The following is a 13242-nucleotide window of genomic DNA, read 5'->3' as shown; positions in this document are numbered from 1 at the left end:
TTTTCAGTTCTTTCCACAGATTCTCGATTGGATTCAGGTCTGGACTTTGACTTGGCCATTCTAACACCTGGAAATGTTTATTTTTGAACCATTCCATTGTAGATTTTGCTTTATGTTTTGGATCATTGTCTTGTTGGAAGACAAATCTCCGTCCCAGTCTCAGGTCTTTTGCAGACTCCATCAGGTTTTCTTCCAGAATGGTCCTGCATTTGGCTCCATCCATCTTCCCATCAATTTTAACCATCTTCCCTGAAGAAAAGCAGGCCCAAACCATGATGCTGTCACCACCATGTTTGACAGTGGGGATGGTGTGTTCAGCTGTGTTGCTTTTACGCCAAACATAACGTTTTGCATTGTTGCCAAAAAGTTCAATTTTGGTTTCATCTGACCAGAGCACCTTCTTCCACATGTTTGGTGTGTCTCCCAGGTGGCTTGTGGCAAACTTTAAACAACATTTTTATGGATATCTTTAAGAAATGGCTTTCTTCTTGCCACTCTTCCATAAAGGCCAGATTTGTGCAATATACGACTGATTGTTGTTCTATGGACAGAGTCTCCCACCTCAGCTGTAGATCTCTGCAGTTCATTCAGAGTGATCATGGGCCTCTTGGCTGCATCTCTGATCAGTCTTCTCCTTGTATGAGCTGAAAGTTTAGAGGGACAGCCAGGTCTTGGTAGATTTGCAGTGGTCTGATACTTCTTCCATTTCAATATTATCGCTTGCACAGTGCTCCTTGGGATGTTTAAAGCTTGGGAAATCTTTTTTGTATCCAAATCCGGCTTTAAACTTCTTCACAACAGTATCTCGGACCTGCCTGGTGTGTTCCTTGTTCTTCATGATGCTCTCTGCGCTTTTAACGGACCTCTGAGACTATCACAGTGCAGGTCCATTTATACGGAGACTTGATTACACACAGATGGATTGTATTTATCATCATTAGTCATTTAGGTCAACATTGGATCATTCAGAGATCCTCACTGAACTTCTGGAGAGAGTTTGCTGCACTGAAAGTAAAGGGGCTGAATAATTTTGCACGCCCAATTTTTCAGTTTTTGAAATGTTAAAAAAGTTTGAAATATCCAATAAATGTCGTTCCACTTCATGATTGTGTCCCACTTGTTGTTGATTCTTCACAAAAAAATACAGTTTTATATCTTTATGTTTGAAGCCTGAAATGTGGCAAAAGGTCGCAAAGTTCAAGGGGGCCGAATACTTTCGCAAGGCACTGTATCTCAAGACAATCATGGCATATTTGAACGCGTAATTCGTTATAGACCCATTTTTTATTTTGTATTAACAGCTCGTTTTTGAATGGTAACTGTGTTAAGGGTGGAGTTTTGGGTAGGGTGAGGAAAGGCATGACTTTAATCTTACAATAGGCTATAAGTATACAGTAGATTGAAGATTTTCCTCACTTTGATTATATTGTAGCACCATGACCAGGATCTCTATTCATTTAAGTGATCAGATTAAGGCTTTCAGGAGGAACAGAAAATTGGAAAATCTAAAAGTAAGTAGACCTTTATTTAGTAAAATCAAGGTCAAATAAATAAATAAAAGACCTACAACACCTTCGGTAGGCCTACAGTATAGGTAAAAAAAAAAGAATTAATCTCTACATGTAGGTCTCCTGATTTAAACCCGATCAAACTTACTTGTTTGGCATACTGAAAACATTAATCTGTAACTCTGCCAAGCCGACAAGCAAAGATGAACTGGTGAAGGCCATCAAGAGGTGTTGTCTAGAGAAATTGAGGATACAACAATGCAAAAAATACATTGATCATCTCAGCAAGGTTTTACCTGTGGTCGTGGAGCTGGGTGGAAGTGCGACTAAAATGTAGTTTATATAAACATCTGCATTTGAATGTATTTTTTCTGGTTATTTTATTTGATTAACAAAATAATAAAGATGTTGCTGAATAAATACTGTACAGATGTTTTGAGTTAGAAATGTAACACTTTAGAGTACTTAAGCATCATACATTGCAAGTTGGGGGATTTTCACAACAGTAGCCGGGTTATAAAAAGTCTATTGTCCTGCTAATAGGAAACATTTGCATGATGGGCTACACCTGCTACAGTTGTGAAAAACAAGTGTTTGAAAACCTGTTTTCAAAATGCCTCCAGTTGTCCATCATTACTGTAAATAAAAACACAGCATCTTGTTTACATATTGTTTACATTCTTTATATCTACCTTTCCAATTAATTTTAGAGTTTGGAATTTACAACTGTGCGCTTTTAATTAATAGTTCCATTGTTTAAATCGAACATGCAGACTTTTTGTCTTTCAATGATGGTTTTATGTAGGATGCTACATTTTTGACCAGTTGCAATTGTAAGTAGGCCTAAAAAGCCTCATAACCACATACGTTATTTATATAGGCCTAGGCTCTGAAGACATAGACTCCAATTAAGCCCTCTTGTTGTTTGTAAAGTCAAATTAAAATGATGATCATTGTTGAAATGAATTGCTCGACTGGTGTCGGTTTTCACCATCTGTTGGTGTGCAACACTAGCATAACAAGCTAGCTATATTTTCAGCACCAGCCTACCAGCACCCTACCCCGGCCAATTAAGTTCTACCCGGCCAAACCCACTGGGCCAATTGTGCGACGCCCTATGGCACTCCCAATCACGGTCGGATGTGATACAGCCAGAATTCGAATACACACAGTTGAAGTCAGAAGTTTACATACACCTTAGCCAAATACATTTAAACTCATTTTTTCACAATCCCTGACATTTAATCAGAGTAAAAATTCCCTGTCTTTGGTCAGTTAGGATCACCACTTTATTTTAAGAATGTGAAATGTCAGAATAATATTAGAGAGAATGATTTATTTCAGATTTGATTTCTTTCATCACATTCCCAGCTGGTCAGAAGTTTACATACACTCAATTAGTATTTGGTAGCATGGCCTAAAAATGATTTAACTTGGGTCAAACGTTCCACGTAGCCTTCCACAACCTTCCCACAATAAGTTGGGTGAATTTTGGCCCATTCCACCTGACAGAGCTGGTGTAACTGAGTCAGGTTTGTAGGCCTCCTTGCTTGCACATGCTTTTTCAGTTCTGCCCACACATTTTCTATAGGATTGAGGTCAGGGCTTTGTGATGGCCACTCCAATACCTTGACTTTGTTGTCCTTAAGCCATTTTGCCACAACTTTGGAAGTATGCTTGGGGTCATTGTCCATTTGGAAGATCTATTTGTGACCAAGCTTTAACTTCCCGACTGATGTCTTGAGATGTTGCTTCAATATATCCACATAATTTTCCATCCTCATGATGCCATCTATTTTGTGAAGTGCACCAGTCCCTCCAGCAGGAAAGCAGCCCCACAACATGATGCTGCCACTCCCGTGCTTCACGGCTGGGATAGTGTTCTTTGGCTTGCAAGCCTCCCTTTTTTTCCTCCAAACAAAACGATGGTCATTATGAACAAACAGTTATATTTTTCAAAATTGTAGCAGTGGCTTCTTCCTTGCTGAGCGGCCTTTCAGGTTATGTCGATTTAGGACTCGATTTACTGTGGATATAGATACTTTTGTACCAGTTTCCTCCAGCATCTTTACAAGTCCTTTGCTGTTGTTCTGGGATTGATTTGCACTTTTCGCACCAAAGTACATTCAACTCTAGGAGACAGAACGCATTTCCTTCCTGAGCGGTATGACGGTTGTGTGGTCCCATGGTGTTTATTCTTGTGTACTATTGTTTGTACAGATGAACATGCTACCTTCAGACGTTTGGAAATTGCTCCCAAGGATGAACCAGACTTGTAGAGGTCTTGGCTGATTTATTTTGATTTTCCCATGATGTCAAGCGAAGAGGCACTGAGTTTGAAGGTAAGCCTTGAAATACATCCACAGGTACACCTCCAATTGACTCAAATGATGTCAATTAGCCTATCAGAAGCTTCAAAAGCCATGCCATCATTTTCTGGAATTTTCCAAGCTGTTTACAGGTAATGTCAACTTAGTGTATGTAAACTTTTGACCCACTGGAATTGTGGGATACAGTGAATTATAAGTGAAATAATCTGTCTGTAAACAATTGTTGGAAAAATTACTTGTGTCATGCACAAAGTAGATTTCCTAACCGACTTGCCAAAACTATAGTTTTTATTTTTTATTTTATTTTACCTTTATTTAACCAGGCAAGTCAGTTAAGAACAAATTCTTATTTTCAATGACGGCCTGGGAACAGTGGGTTAACTGCCTGTTCAGGGGCAGAACGACAGATTTGTACCTTGTCAGCTCGGGGGTTTGAACTCGCAACCTTCCGGTTACTAGTCCAACGCTCTAACCACTAGGCTACCCTGCCAGTTTGTTAACAAGAAATTTGTGGAGTGGTTTTAAAACTAGTTTTAATGACGCCAACCTAAGTGTATGTAAACTTCCGATTTCAACTGTATATAAATATATATATATTTCAGAACATTAACCGCGTGTAGGTAGATACGTGTGTAGGTAGATGTGGAAAGATAGACACAAATTATTTGTTGCAAGTTGGGGAGGGGGAGGGGGTCACACCTAGCTCGGCTATTAGACAATTCTTTAGAAAAGGTGGAATAGTCTATTGTTCAGCTAATAGCCCATCCTGCGACGCTTGTGAAAAACGAATAATAATAATTTCCCCCCTTTCCACATGTTAAAGATTCCAATAGATAGTGTTTTTAGCCACAATCGGCCCCAACCCCAATTAATACATTTGGGCACAGTCGATAGCGTGCTGAACTTCGGGCTAGAATGTTGAGGGTTTGAAAACGTTTCCCTGCTTGTTTCATTACATTATTATGCCGGTCTCAGAGCAAATAGCCTGGAATGTTACTCCCATCTCATTCCTCACCCTCTTCCACATGTCATTCAGCACGCTTGTGGGCATGCTGGCAGGATGTACTGTTTTTTATTCTGTATATATGAATTACAAAATCATGTTTCTAGTCTATTGGATAGTCACAATGTGTAATCATTGGTGTCCCAGGAGCAGCAGTGGTAAACATGGTTGAAGTGTATATTTGTAATACATACTTGCAGACACAGCACCATTCACAGAATGGAGTTTGATATTGGATATGACAGAAAAAAACTTGCAAAATAGCGATTTTTGTAAATTTACTTTATGACTAAAATATGCACAATCATTTGTCTCTACATTAAGTAACATATTCCTCTCAATTGTACATTTTTTGCTTGACTCGTTATGACTTTATAACTACTTACATTTGCCTCCCAGTAATGTTTTGTCAGCCATCTTTGCTGAAGAAAGCCAGGCTCCGCATCAAATTCGTCATTGGAACCACTCGACATGATTGGTCAAATAAAAACCTTGGGACCAAAATGCATAATGAGTGTTCTAACTCCCCTTTGTGGTGGTCTGGAGCAATGAAGCCATGACGCTGGGTACCCCTAAGTCCCGCGGTGTAAGCTCGCAACTTTTAAAGGAGGAACCACTGTATGCAATTTCCATAGACAAACATTGGTAGTAGAATGGCCTTACTGAAGAGCTCAGTGACTTTCAACGTGGAACCGTCATATGACCTTTCCAACAAGTCAGTTTGTCACATTTCTGCCCTGCTAGAGCTGCCCCGGTCAACTGTAAGTGCTGTTATTGTGAAGTGGAAACGTCTAGGAGAACCAACGGTTCCAGCTGCGAAGTGGTAGGCCATACAAGGTCACAGAACGGGACCACCGAGTGCTGCAGCACGTAGTGCATAAAAATGGTTTGTCCTAGGTTGCAACACTCACTAGTGAGTTCCAAACTCCCTCTAGATTCAAAGTCAGTCCAAAAACTGTTAGTCTGGAGCTTAATGAAGTGCGTTTCCATGGCCGAGCAGCCGTACACAAGCCTAAGATCACCATGTACAATGCAAAGCGTCGGCTGGAGTGGTGAAAAGCATGCCGCCATTGGACTCTGGAGCATTGGAAATGCATTCTCTGTGCTTCCAACTTTGTGGAAACAGTTTGGGGAAGGCCCTTTCCTGTTTCAGCATGACAATGCCACCGTGCACAAAGTGAGGTACATACAGAAATGGTTTGTTGAGATCGAAAGAACTTGACTGGCCTGCACAGAGCCCTGACCTCAACCCCATCGAACACCTTTGGGATGAATTGGAACGCAGACTGCGAGCCAGGCCTAATCACAACATCAGTGCCCTACCTCACTAATGCTCTTGTGGCTGAATGGAAGCAAGTCCCCACAGCAATGTTCCAACATCTAGTGAAAAGCCTTCCCATAAGAATGGAGGCTGTTATAGATGCAAATGGGGGAACAACTCCATATTAATACCCATGATTTTGGAATGAGATGTTCGACGAGCAGGTGTCCACGTACTTTTGGTCAAAATATTTGCTAGCCTCTCTACACTGGCTTCCTGATAAGGCTAGGGCTGATTTCAAGGTTTTACTGCTAACCTACAAAGCATTACATGGGCTTGCTCCTTCTGATCTCTCCGATTTGGTCCTGCCGTACATACCTACACGCACGCTATGGTCACAAGACTCAGGCCTCCTTATTGTCCCTAGAATTTCTAAGCAAACAGCTGGTGGCAGGGCTTTCTCCTATGGAGCTCCATTTTTATGGAATGGTCTGTTTATCCATGTGAGAGATGCAGACTCAGTCTCGACCTTTGAAGTCTTTATTGAAGACACATCTCTTCAATAGGTCCTATGATTGAGTGTAGTCTGTCCCAAGGGTGTGGAGGTGAATGGAAAGGCACTGGAGCGATGAACTACCCTTGCTGTCTCTCCCTGGCCGATTCCCCTCTCTCCACCGGGATTCTCTGCCTCTAACCCTAATACTGGCTTACTGGTGCTCTTACCATCCCGTCCCTAGGAGGGGTGCGTCAGTGGGTGGGTTGAGTGGGTTGAGTCACTGACGTGATCTTCCTGTCCAGGTTTGGCGCCCCCCTCGGGTTCGTGCCGTGGAGGAGATCTTCATGGACTATACTGGGCCTTGTCTCAGGGTAGTAAGTTGGTGATTGAAGATGTCTCTCTACTGGTGTGGGGGCTGTGCTTTGGCAGAGTGGGTGGGGTTTTATCCTGCCTGGTTGGCCCTGTCCGGGGGTATCGTCGGACAGGGCCACAGTGTCTTCCAACCACTCCTATCTCAGCCTCCAGTATTTATGGTGCAATAGTCTACGTGTCGGGGTGCTAGGGTCAGTCTGTTATATCTCGAGTATTTATCCTATCTTATCCGGTGTCCTGTGTGAATTTAAGTATTCTCCCTCTAATTCGCTCTCTCTCCCTCTCCCTCCCGGAGGACCTGAGCCCTGGGACCATGCCTCAGGACTACCTGGCCACAGGACTGCTGTCCCCAGTCCACCTGGTCGTGCTGCTGCTCCAGTTTAAACTGTTCTGCCTGCGGCTATGGAACCCTGACCTTTTCACCGGACGTGCTACCTTGTCCCGGACCTCCTGATTTCGACTCTCTCTCTCTCTCTCTCTACCGCACCTGCTGTCTCTAACTCTGAATGATCGGCTCTGAAAAGCCAACTGACATTACCTCACGAGGTCCTAACCGGTTGCACCCTCTACAACCACTGTGATTATTATTATTATTATTATTATTTGACACTGCTGGTCATCTATGAACATTTGAACATCTTGGACCTCATGTACTGTTATAATCTTCACCCAGCACAGCCAGAAGAGGACTGGCCACCCCTCCGAGCTTGGTTCCTCTATAGGTTTCTTCCTAGGACCCTGCATTTCTAGGGAGATTTCCTAGCCACCGTGCTTCTACATCTGCATTGCTTGTGGTTTGGGGTTTTAGGCTGTGTTCCTGTATAGCACTATGTGACATCAGCTGATGTAAAAAGGGCTTTAGAAATATTTTTTTTTGATTGATTGATTGATTCTGTGAAGTTTCATGACTCTAGGACTAAAATAAGTTATTCAAAATGCCTTGTGAACTTCCATTAATATATGGCAATAAATAAAAAATAAAAACAACGTATTACTCGGTTCCTGAAAAGGTAACTTGGAAGGTTTTTTTCAAGACCGCCTGAACAGTAATTATTAAACAGACACTCTTATCTGGCGTGAACGACAGTGAACACAGTCAATAAATGATGTGTCTGCTGCAGCGATTGAACATGCAACCTTGTTGTTGACTTACTGTGGTCTGGAGGCTTCCGCCTGGTCTGTCTGCAGTTTCTCTCCTCCCTCCACCTCCATGGTGCAGTACACAATCCTGTTAGGAGCCACCGACTTCAGGCCCTGCACCTCCACTATCACTATCTGCAAACAGCAACAGAGAGAGGACATGGTCAGCTCCACACTTATGCAGATAGAAAGGGAAGCATTAAACGTGGAGTCACTGGGTCGTGTAAGTCCAGTCGAGGCACTATCACAGAATGCCAACCTGCAGCCACAGACAAGGCAGACAAGGCAGACAAGGAAGGAAGGAAGGAAGGAAGGAAGGCAGGCAGGCAGGAAGGCAGGCAGGCAGGCAGGCAGGCAGGCAGGCAGGCAGGCAGGCAGGCAGGCAGGCAGGCAGGCAGGCACTAAGCAACATCAAAGAGCAGATAAGTTTGTTTCTTTTGTCTGGCCCCTTAGTAGACACAATAAGTCTCAAACTGACCCCAGAATAGATAAAACTACTACCAGACTAATGTAAATAAATGTAAAATACTCATTGATCTTTCTTTCAAAAGTCAACCAGAACAATTAACACATCAATTATCTTGACTGAGAGCAAGCAATACTGGGCAAGATTACACAATGAAATCCCCACACACACCTCCAGTGCAAAGGAGAGGACCACGTCGGACTTGGAAAGGAATTCTGTCTCGTCGCCCATGTCCAGGAAGGAGTTGTTCATGGAGGAGCGTTTTAGCTTCTGTTTGAAGTTGGGGCCTCCCTTGGACACAGGTAGGCTCTCCAGGTTAGCCATGAGCAGATTGACAGACGAGCGCATCTCCTCGATGTACATGGCCTCCATGTCTTTAGACACAAACTTGGGGTAATTCCTCTCCTGAGAGGGAGTCAGTGTTAGAGGAAGAGTTGTGCATCCATCGTTGTGGAAGTTGATAACTACAGTGACCACAAGATACTATTTAAAGTATTCTGAAACAGTTGTCAACTATCACCGGCTCAGTGAGCTACAAGGTGTCCATCCAACTTTAACAAAGCTGATTTAACTAATCAATGTGTAATTGACTAGTTGATTCAGGTGTGAAAGTACCTGGCTGAAAAATAAAAAACTTCTGGACACCTGTTAGCCCTCCATGACCAGAGCTGATTACCACTGTACGTGGCGTACACAGCATTGTTAGTTTGAGGGCTATAGGTGTAGGACTTACCCTGGCTATCGTCTCTGCAAGCTGTAGTCTTCCATCCAGCTCCCGGCGGATCTGGGCTGCCTGTTCGTCCACATTGTCCAGCTACAAACCACAGACCAGGAAGGCGAGTGTTAATCAACCAATCAACAGATTGCTGAGTACCAATCGACAATAAATGAAAAGACATGGGGTGTTGACCAAATAAAACCGCCCACAAAGTCATCATTATCCACACTTTTCCTTTGACAACCAAAAACAAAACCTCTCCACACAGGATATCGGCGAAACAATATGGAATAACTCAAAATCTTGAAGTCTTAATGTGGTGGCTGTCGCTGCATGCGGGTGCATACCCCCAATTAGGTTGTTATGGTGTCTGGTCATCTAGAGATTTGTATTGGTAGGGTAGCTCCTCCATAGTGTCTGACCCCCCTTTGCCTGATCAACTCTGATTGGCTGCGTTTACACAGACAGCCCAATTCTGAACTTTCGCACAATTATTGGCAAAAAGATATCTCAAAAATGAAAAGCATAATTTTTGGGACAAATCACTCGCTCAGCGCTAAACCTTGTTTAGATATATTATTGAATCATGTGGCTATTGAGCAAGTTGAGTATACTAAACTGCTGGGTGTAACTCTACATAGTACGGAAGAGGTTAATTTTTTTCATTGTCGATCAACAATGATAAACCACCTGGGTCTGACAACTTGAATGGAAAATTACTAAGGATAATAGCAGATGATATTGCCACTCCCATTTGCCATATCTTCAATTTAAGCTTACTAGAAAGAGTGTGCCCTCAGGCCTGGAGGGGAGCAAAACTTCCCCTACCTAAGAATAGTAAAGCCCCCTTAACTGGCTCAAATAGCCAACCAATTAGCTTGCTACCAACCCTTAGTAAACTTTTGGAAAAAATTGTGTTTGAGCAGATAAAATGTAATTTTACAGTAAACTAATTGACAACAGAATTTCAGAATGCTTATTGGGATAGAACATTCAACAAGCACAACACTTACACAAATTACTGATGATTGACAGAAATTGATGATAAAAAGATTGTGGGGTCTGTTTTGTTAGACTTTAATGTGAATTTTGATATTATCGATCACTGTCTGTTGCTGGAAAAACATATTTGTTATAGCTATACCTGTCTAACAGAACACAGAGGGTGTTCTTTAATGGAAGCCTGTCAAACAAAATCCAGGTAGAATCAGGAATTCCCCAGGGCAGCTGTCTAGCCTTACTTTTTTCAAAATGTATTAACGACATGCCATCGGCTTTGAGTAAAGCCACTGTGTCTATGTATGCGGATGACTCAACACTATACACGTCAGCTACCACAGCAACTGAAATGACAGAAACACTTAAAGAGATGCAGTTAGTTTCAGAATTGGTGGCAAGGGATAAGTGAGTCCTAAATATTTCAAAAACTTAAAGCATTGTATTTGGGACAAATCATTCACTAAACCCTAAACCTCAACTAAATCTTGGAATGAATAATGTGGATATTGAGCAAGTTGAGGAGACTAAATTGCTTGGAGTAACCCTGGTCAAAACATATTGATACAACAGCACTAGGATGAGAGAAGTTTGTCTATAATAAATCGCTGCTCTGCATTCTTAACAGCACTATCAACAATGCTGTCACGCCCTGGCCATAGAGAGGCTTTTATTCTCTATTTTGGTTAGGCCAGGGTGTGACTCGGGTGGGCATGCTAGTTTCTTTATTTCTATGTTTGTGTTTGGCCGGGTGTGGTTCTCAATCAGAGGCAGCTGTCTATCGTTGTCTCTGATTAAAAATCATACTTTTTCCCACCTGGGTTTGTGGGTAGTTGTTTTCTGTATAGTTTTAGTTACCTTACAGAACTGTTAGTTTCACGCTTTGTTATTTTTGTTCTAGTGTTCAGATTTAAATAAATATTATGAACATGTACCATGCTGCGCTTTGGTCCACTCCATCAGACGAGCGTGACAAATGCAGGTCCTACAGGCCCTAGTTTTGTCACACCTGGACTACTGTTCAGTCGTGTGGTCAGGTGCCACAAAGAGGGAAAATGCAATTGGCTCAGAACAGGGTAGCACGGCTGGCCCTTGTTAGTACACAGAGAACTAACATTAATAATATACATGTCAATCTCTCCTGGCTCAAAGTGGAGGAGAGATTGACTTCATCACTACTTGTATTTGTGAGAGGTATTGACATGTTGAATGCACCGAGCTGTCTGTTTGACATACTGGCACACAGCTCGGACACCCATGCATACCCCACAAGACATGCCACCAGAGATCTCTTCACAGTCCCCAAGTCCAAAACAGACTATGGGAGGCACACAGTACTACATACAGCCATGACTACATGGAACTCCGTTCCACATCAACAGTAAAACTTAATTTAAAAAACAGAAATTCACCTTATGGAACAGCAGGGACGGTGAAGCAACACAAACATAGACACATGAACACAACCATACAATAACGAATGCACTATGCACACATGCACACATGGATTTAGTGCTAAAGTTATGTGGTAGTAGAGTAGAGGCCTGAGGGCACACACTTAATTAATATGTTATGAAATCTGTTGTGAATGTATTGTAATGTTTTTAAAATGTATTGGCAGCGATACTTCTATGCTCGCTTCGAGGCAAATAACACTGAAACATACATGAGAGCACCAGCTGTACAGGAAGACTGTGTGATCAAGCTCTCCGCAGCCGATGTGAGTAAGACCTTTAGACAGGTCAACATTCACAAGGCCACAGGGCCAGACAGATTACCAGGACATGTACTGCGAGCATGCGCTGACCAACTGGGAAGTGTATTCACAGACATTTTCAACCTCTCCCTGTCTGAGTCTGTAATAACAACATGTTTTAAGCAGACCACCATAGTGCCTGTGCCCAAGAACACTAAGGTAACCTGCCTAAATGACAATCGACACGAAGCACTCACGTCTGTAGCCATGAAGTGCTTTGAAATGCTGGTCATGGCTCACATCAACACCATCATCCCGGAAACCCTAGCCCTACTCCAATTTGCATACCTCCCCAACAAATCCACAGATGATGCAGTCTCTATTGCACTCCACACTGCCCTTTCCCACCTGGACAAAAGGAACTCCGATGTGAGAATGCTATTCATAGAGTACAGCTCAGCATTCAACACCATAGTGCCCTCAAAGATCATCAATAAGCTAAGGACCCTGGGACTAAACACCTCCCTCTGCAACTGGATCCTGGACTTCCTGACGGACCGCTCCCAGGTGGTAAGGGTAGGTAACAACACATCCGCATCCGCCAACACAGGGGCCCCTCAGGGGTGCGTGCTCAGCCCCCTCCTGTACTCCATGTTCACTCATGACTGCACGGCCAGGCATGACTGCAACACCATCATTAAATTTGCCGATGACACAACAGTGGTAGGCCTGATCACCAACAACAACGAGACAACCTATAGGGAGGAGGTCAGAGACCTGGCCGTGTGGTGCCAGAACAACAACCTCTGCCTCAACGTGATCAAGACAAAGGAGATGATTGTGGACTACAGGAAACAGAGGACCAAACATGCCCCCATTCTCATCGATGGGGTTGCAGTGGAGCAGGTTGAGAGCTTCAAGTTCCTTGGTGTCTACATCACCAACAAACTAACATGGTCCAAGCACACCATGACTTTTGTTGTGAAGCAGGCACGACAAAACCCATTCCCCCTCAGGAGACTGAAAAGATTTGTCATGGGTCCTCAGATGCTCAAAAGGTTCTACAGCTGCACCATCGAAAGCATCCTGACTGATTACATCTTTGTCTGGTATGGCTACTGCTCGGCCTCCGACCGCAAGGCACTACAGAGGGTAGTGCGAACGGGCCAAGCTTCCTGCCATCCAGGACCTCTATACCAGGCAGAGTCAGAGGAAGGCCCTAAAAATTGTCAAAGACTCCAGCCACCCTAGTCATA

The 13242-nt window shown here is 43.1% G+C and overlaps 1 protein-coding gene across 1 annotated transcript in view; it reads right to left on the bottom strand.

Moving 5' to 3' along the window:
* LOC110501720 (calcium-dependent secretion activator 2) overlaps positions 1–13242 on the bottom strand; it is a 192099-nt gene that overhangs the window by 156630 nt on the left and 22227 nt on the right. The window contains exons 2-4 of the mRNA XM_090203751.1: positions 9310–9390; positions 8748–8981; positions 8124–8245 (exon numbers count right to left, since the gene is read on the bottom strand). Of these exons, the coding sequence (XP_090059877.1) occupies positions 8124–8245; positions 8748–8981; positions 9310–9390 (437 nt within the window). The remainder of the gene's footprint in view (positions 1–8123; positions 8246–8747; positions 8982–9309; positions 9391–13242) is intronic.

Source organism: Oncorhynchus mykiss, chromosome 2 (genome assembly GCF_057628025.1).
Source record: "Oncorhynchus mykiss isolate SJ-2025 chromosome 2, ASM5762802v1, whole genome shotgun sequence".
NCBI lineage: Eukaryota > Metazoa > Chordata > Actinopteri > Salmoniformes > Salmonidae > Oncorhynchus > Oncorhynchus mykiss.
The sequence above is the reverse complement of the archived record's forward strand: the minus strand, read 5'-3'. Positions and strand labels throughout refer to the sequence as shown.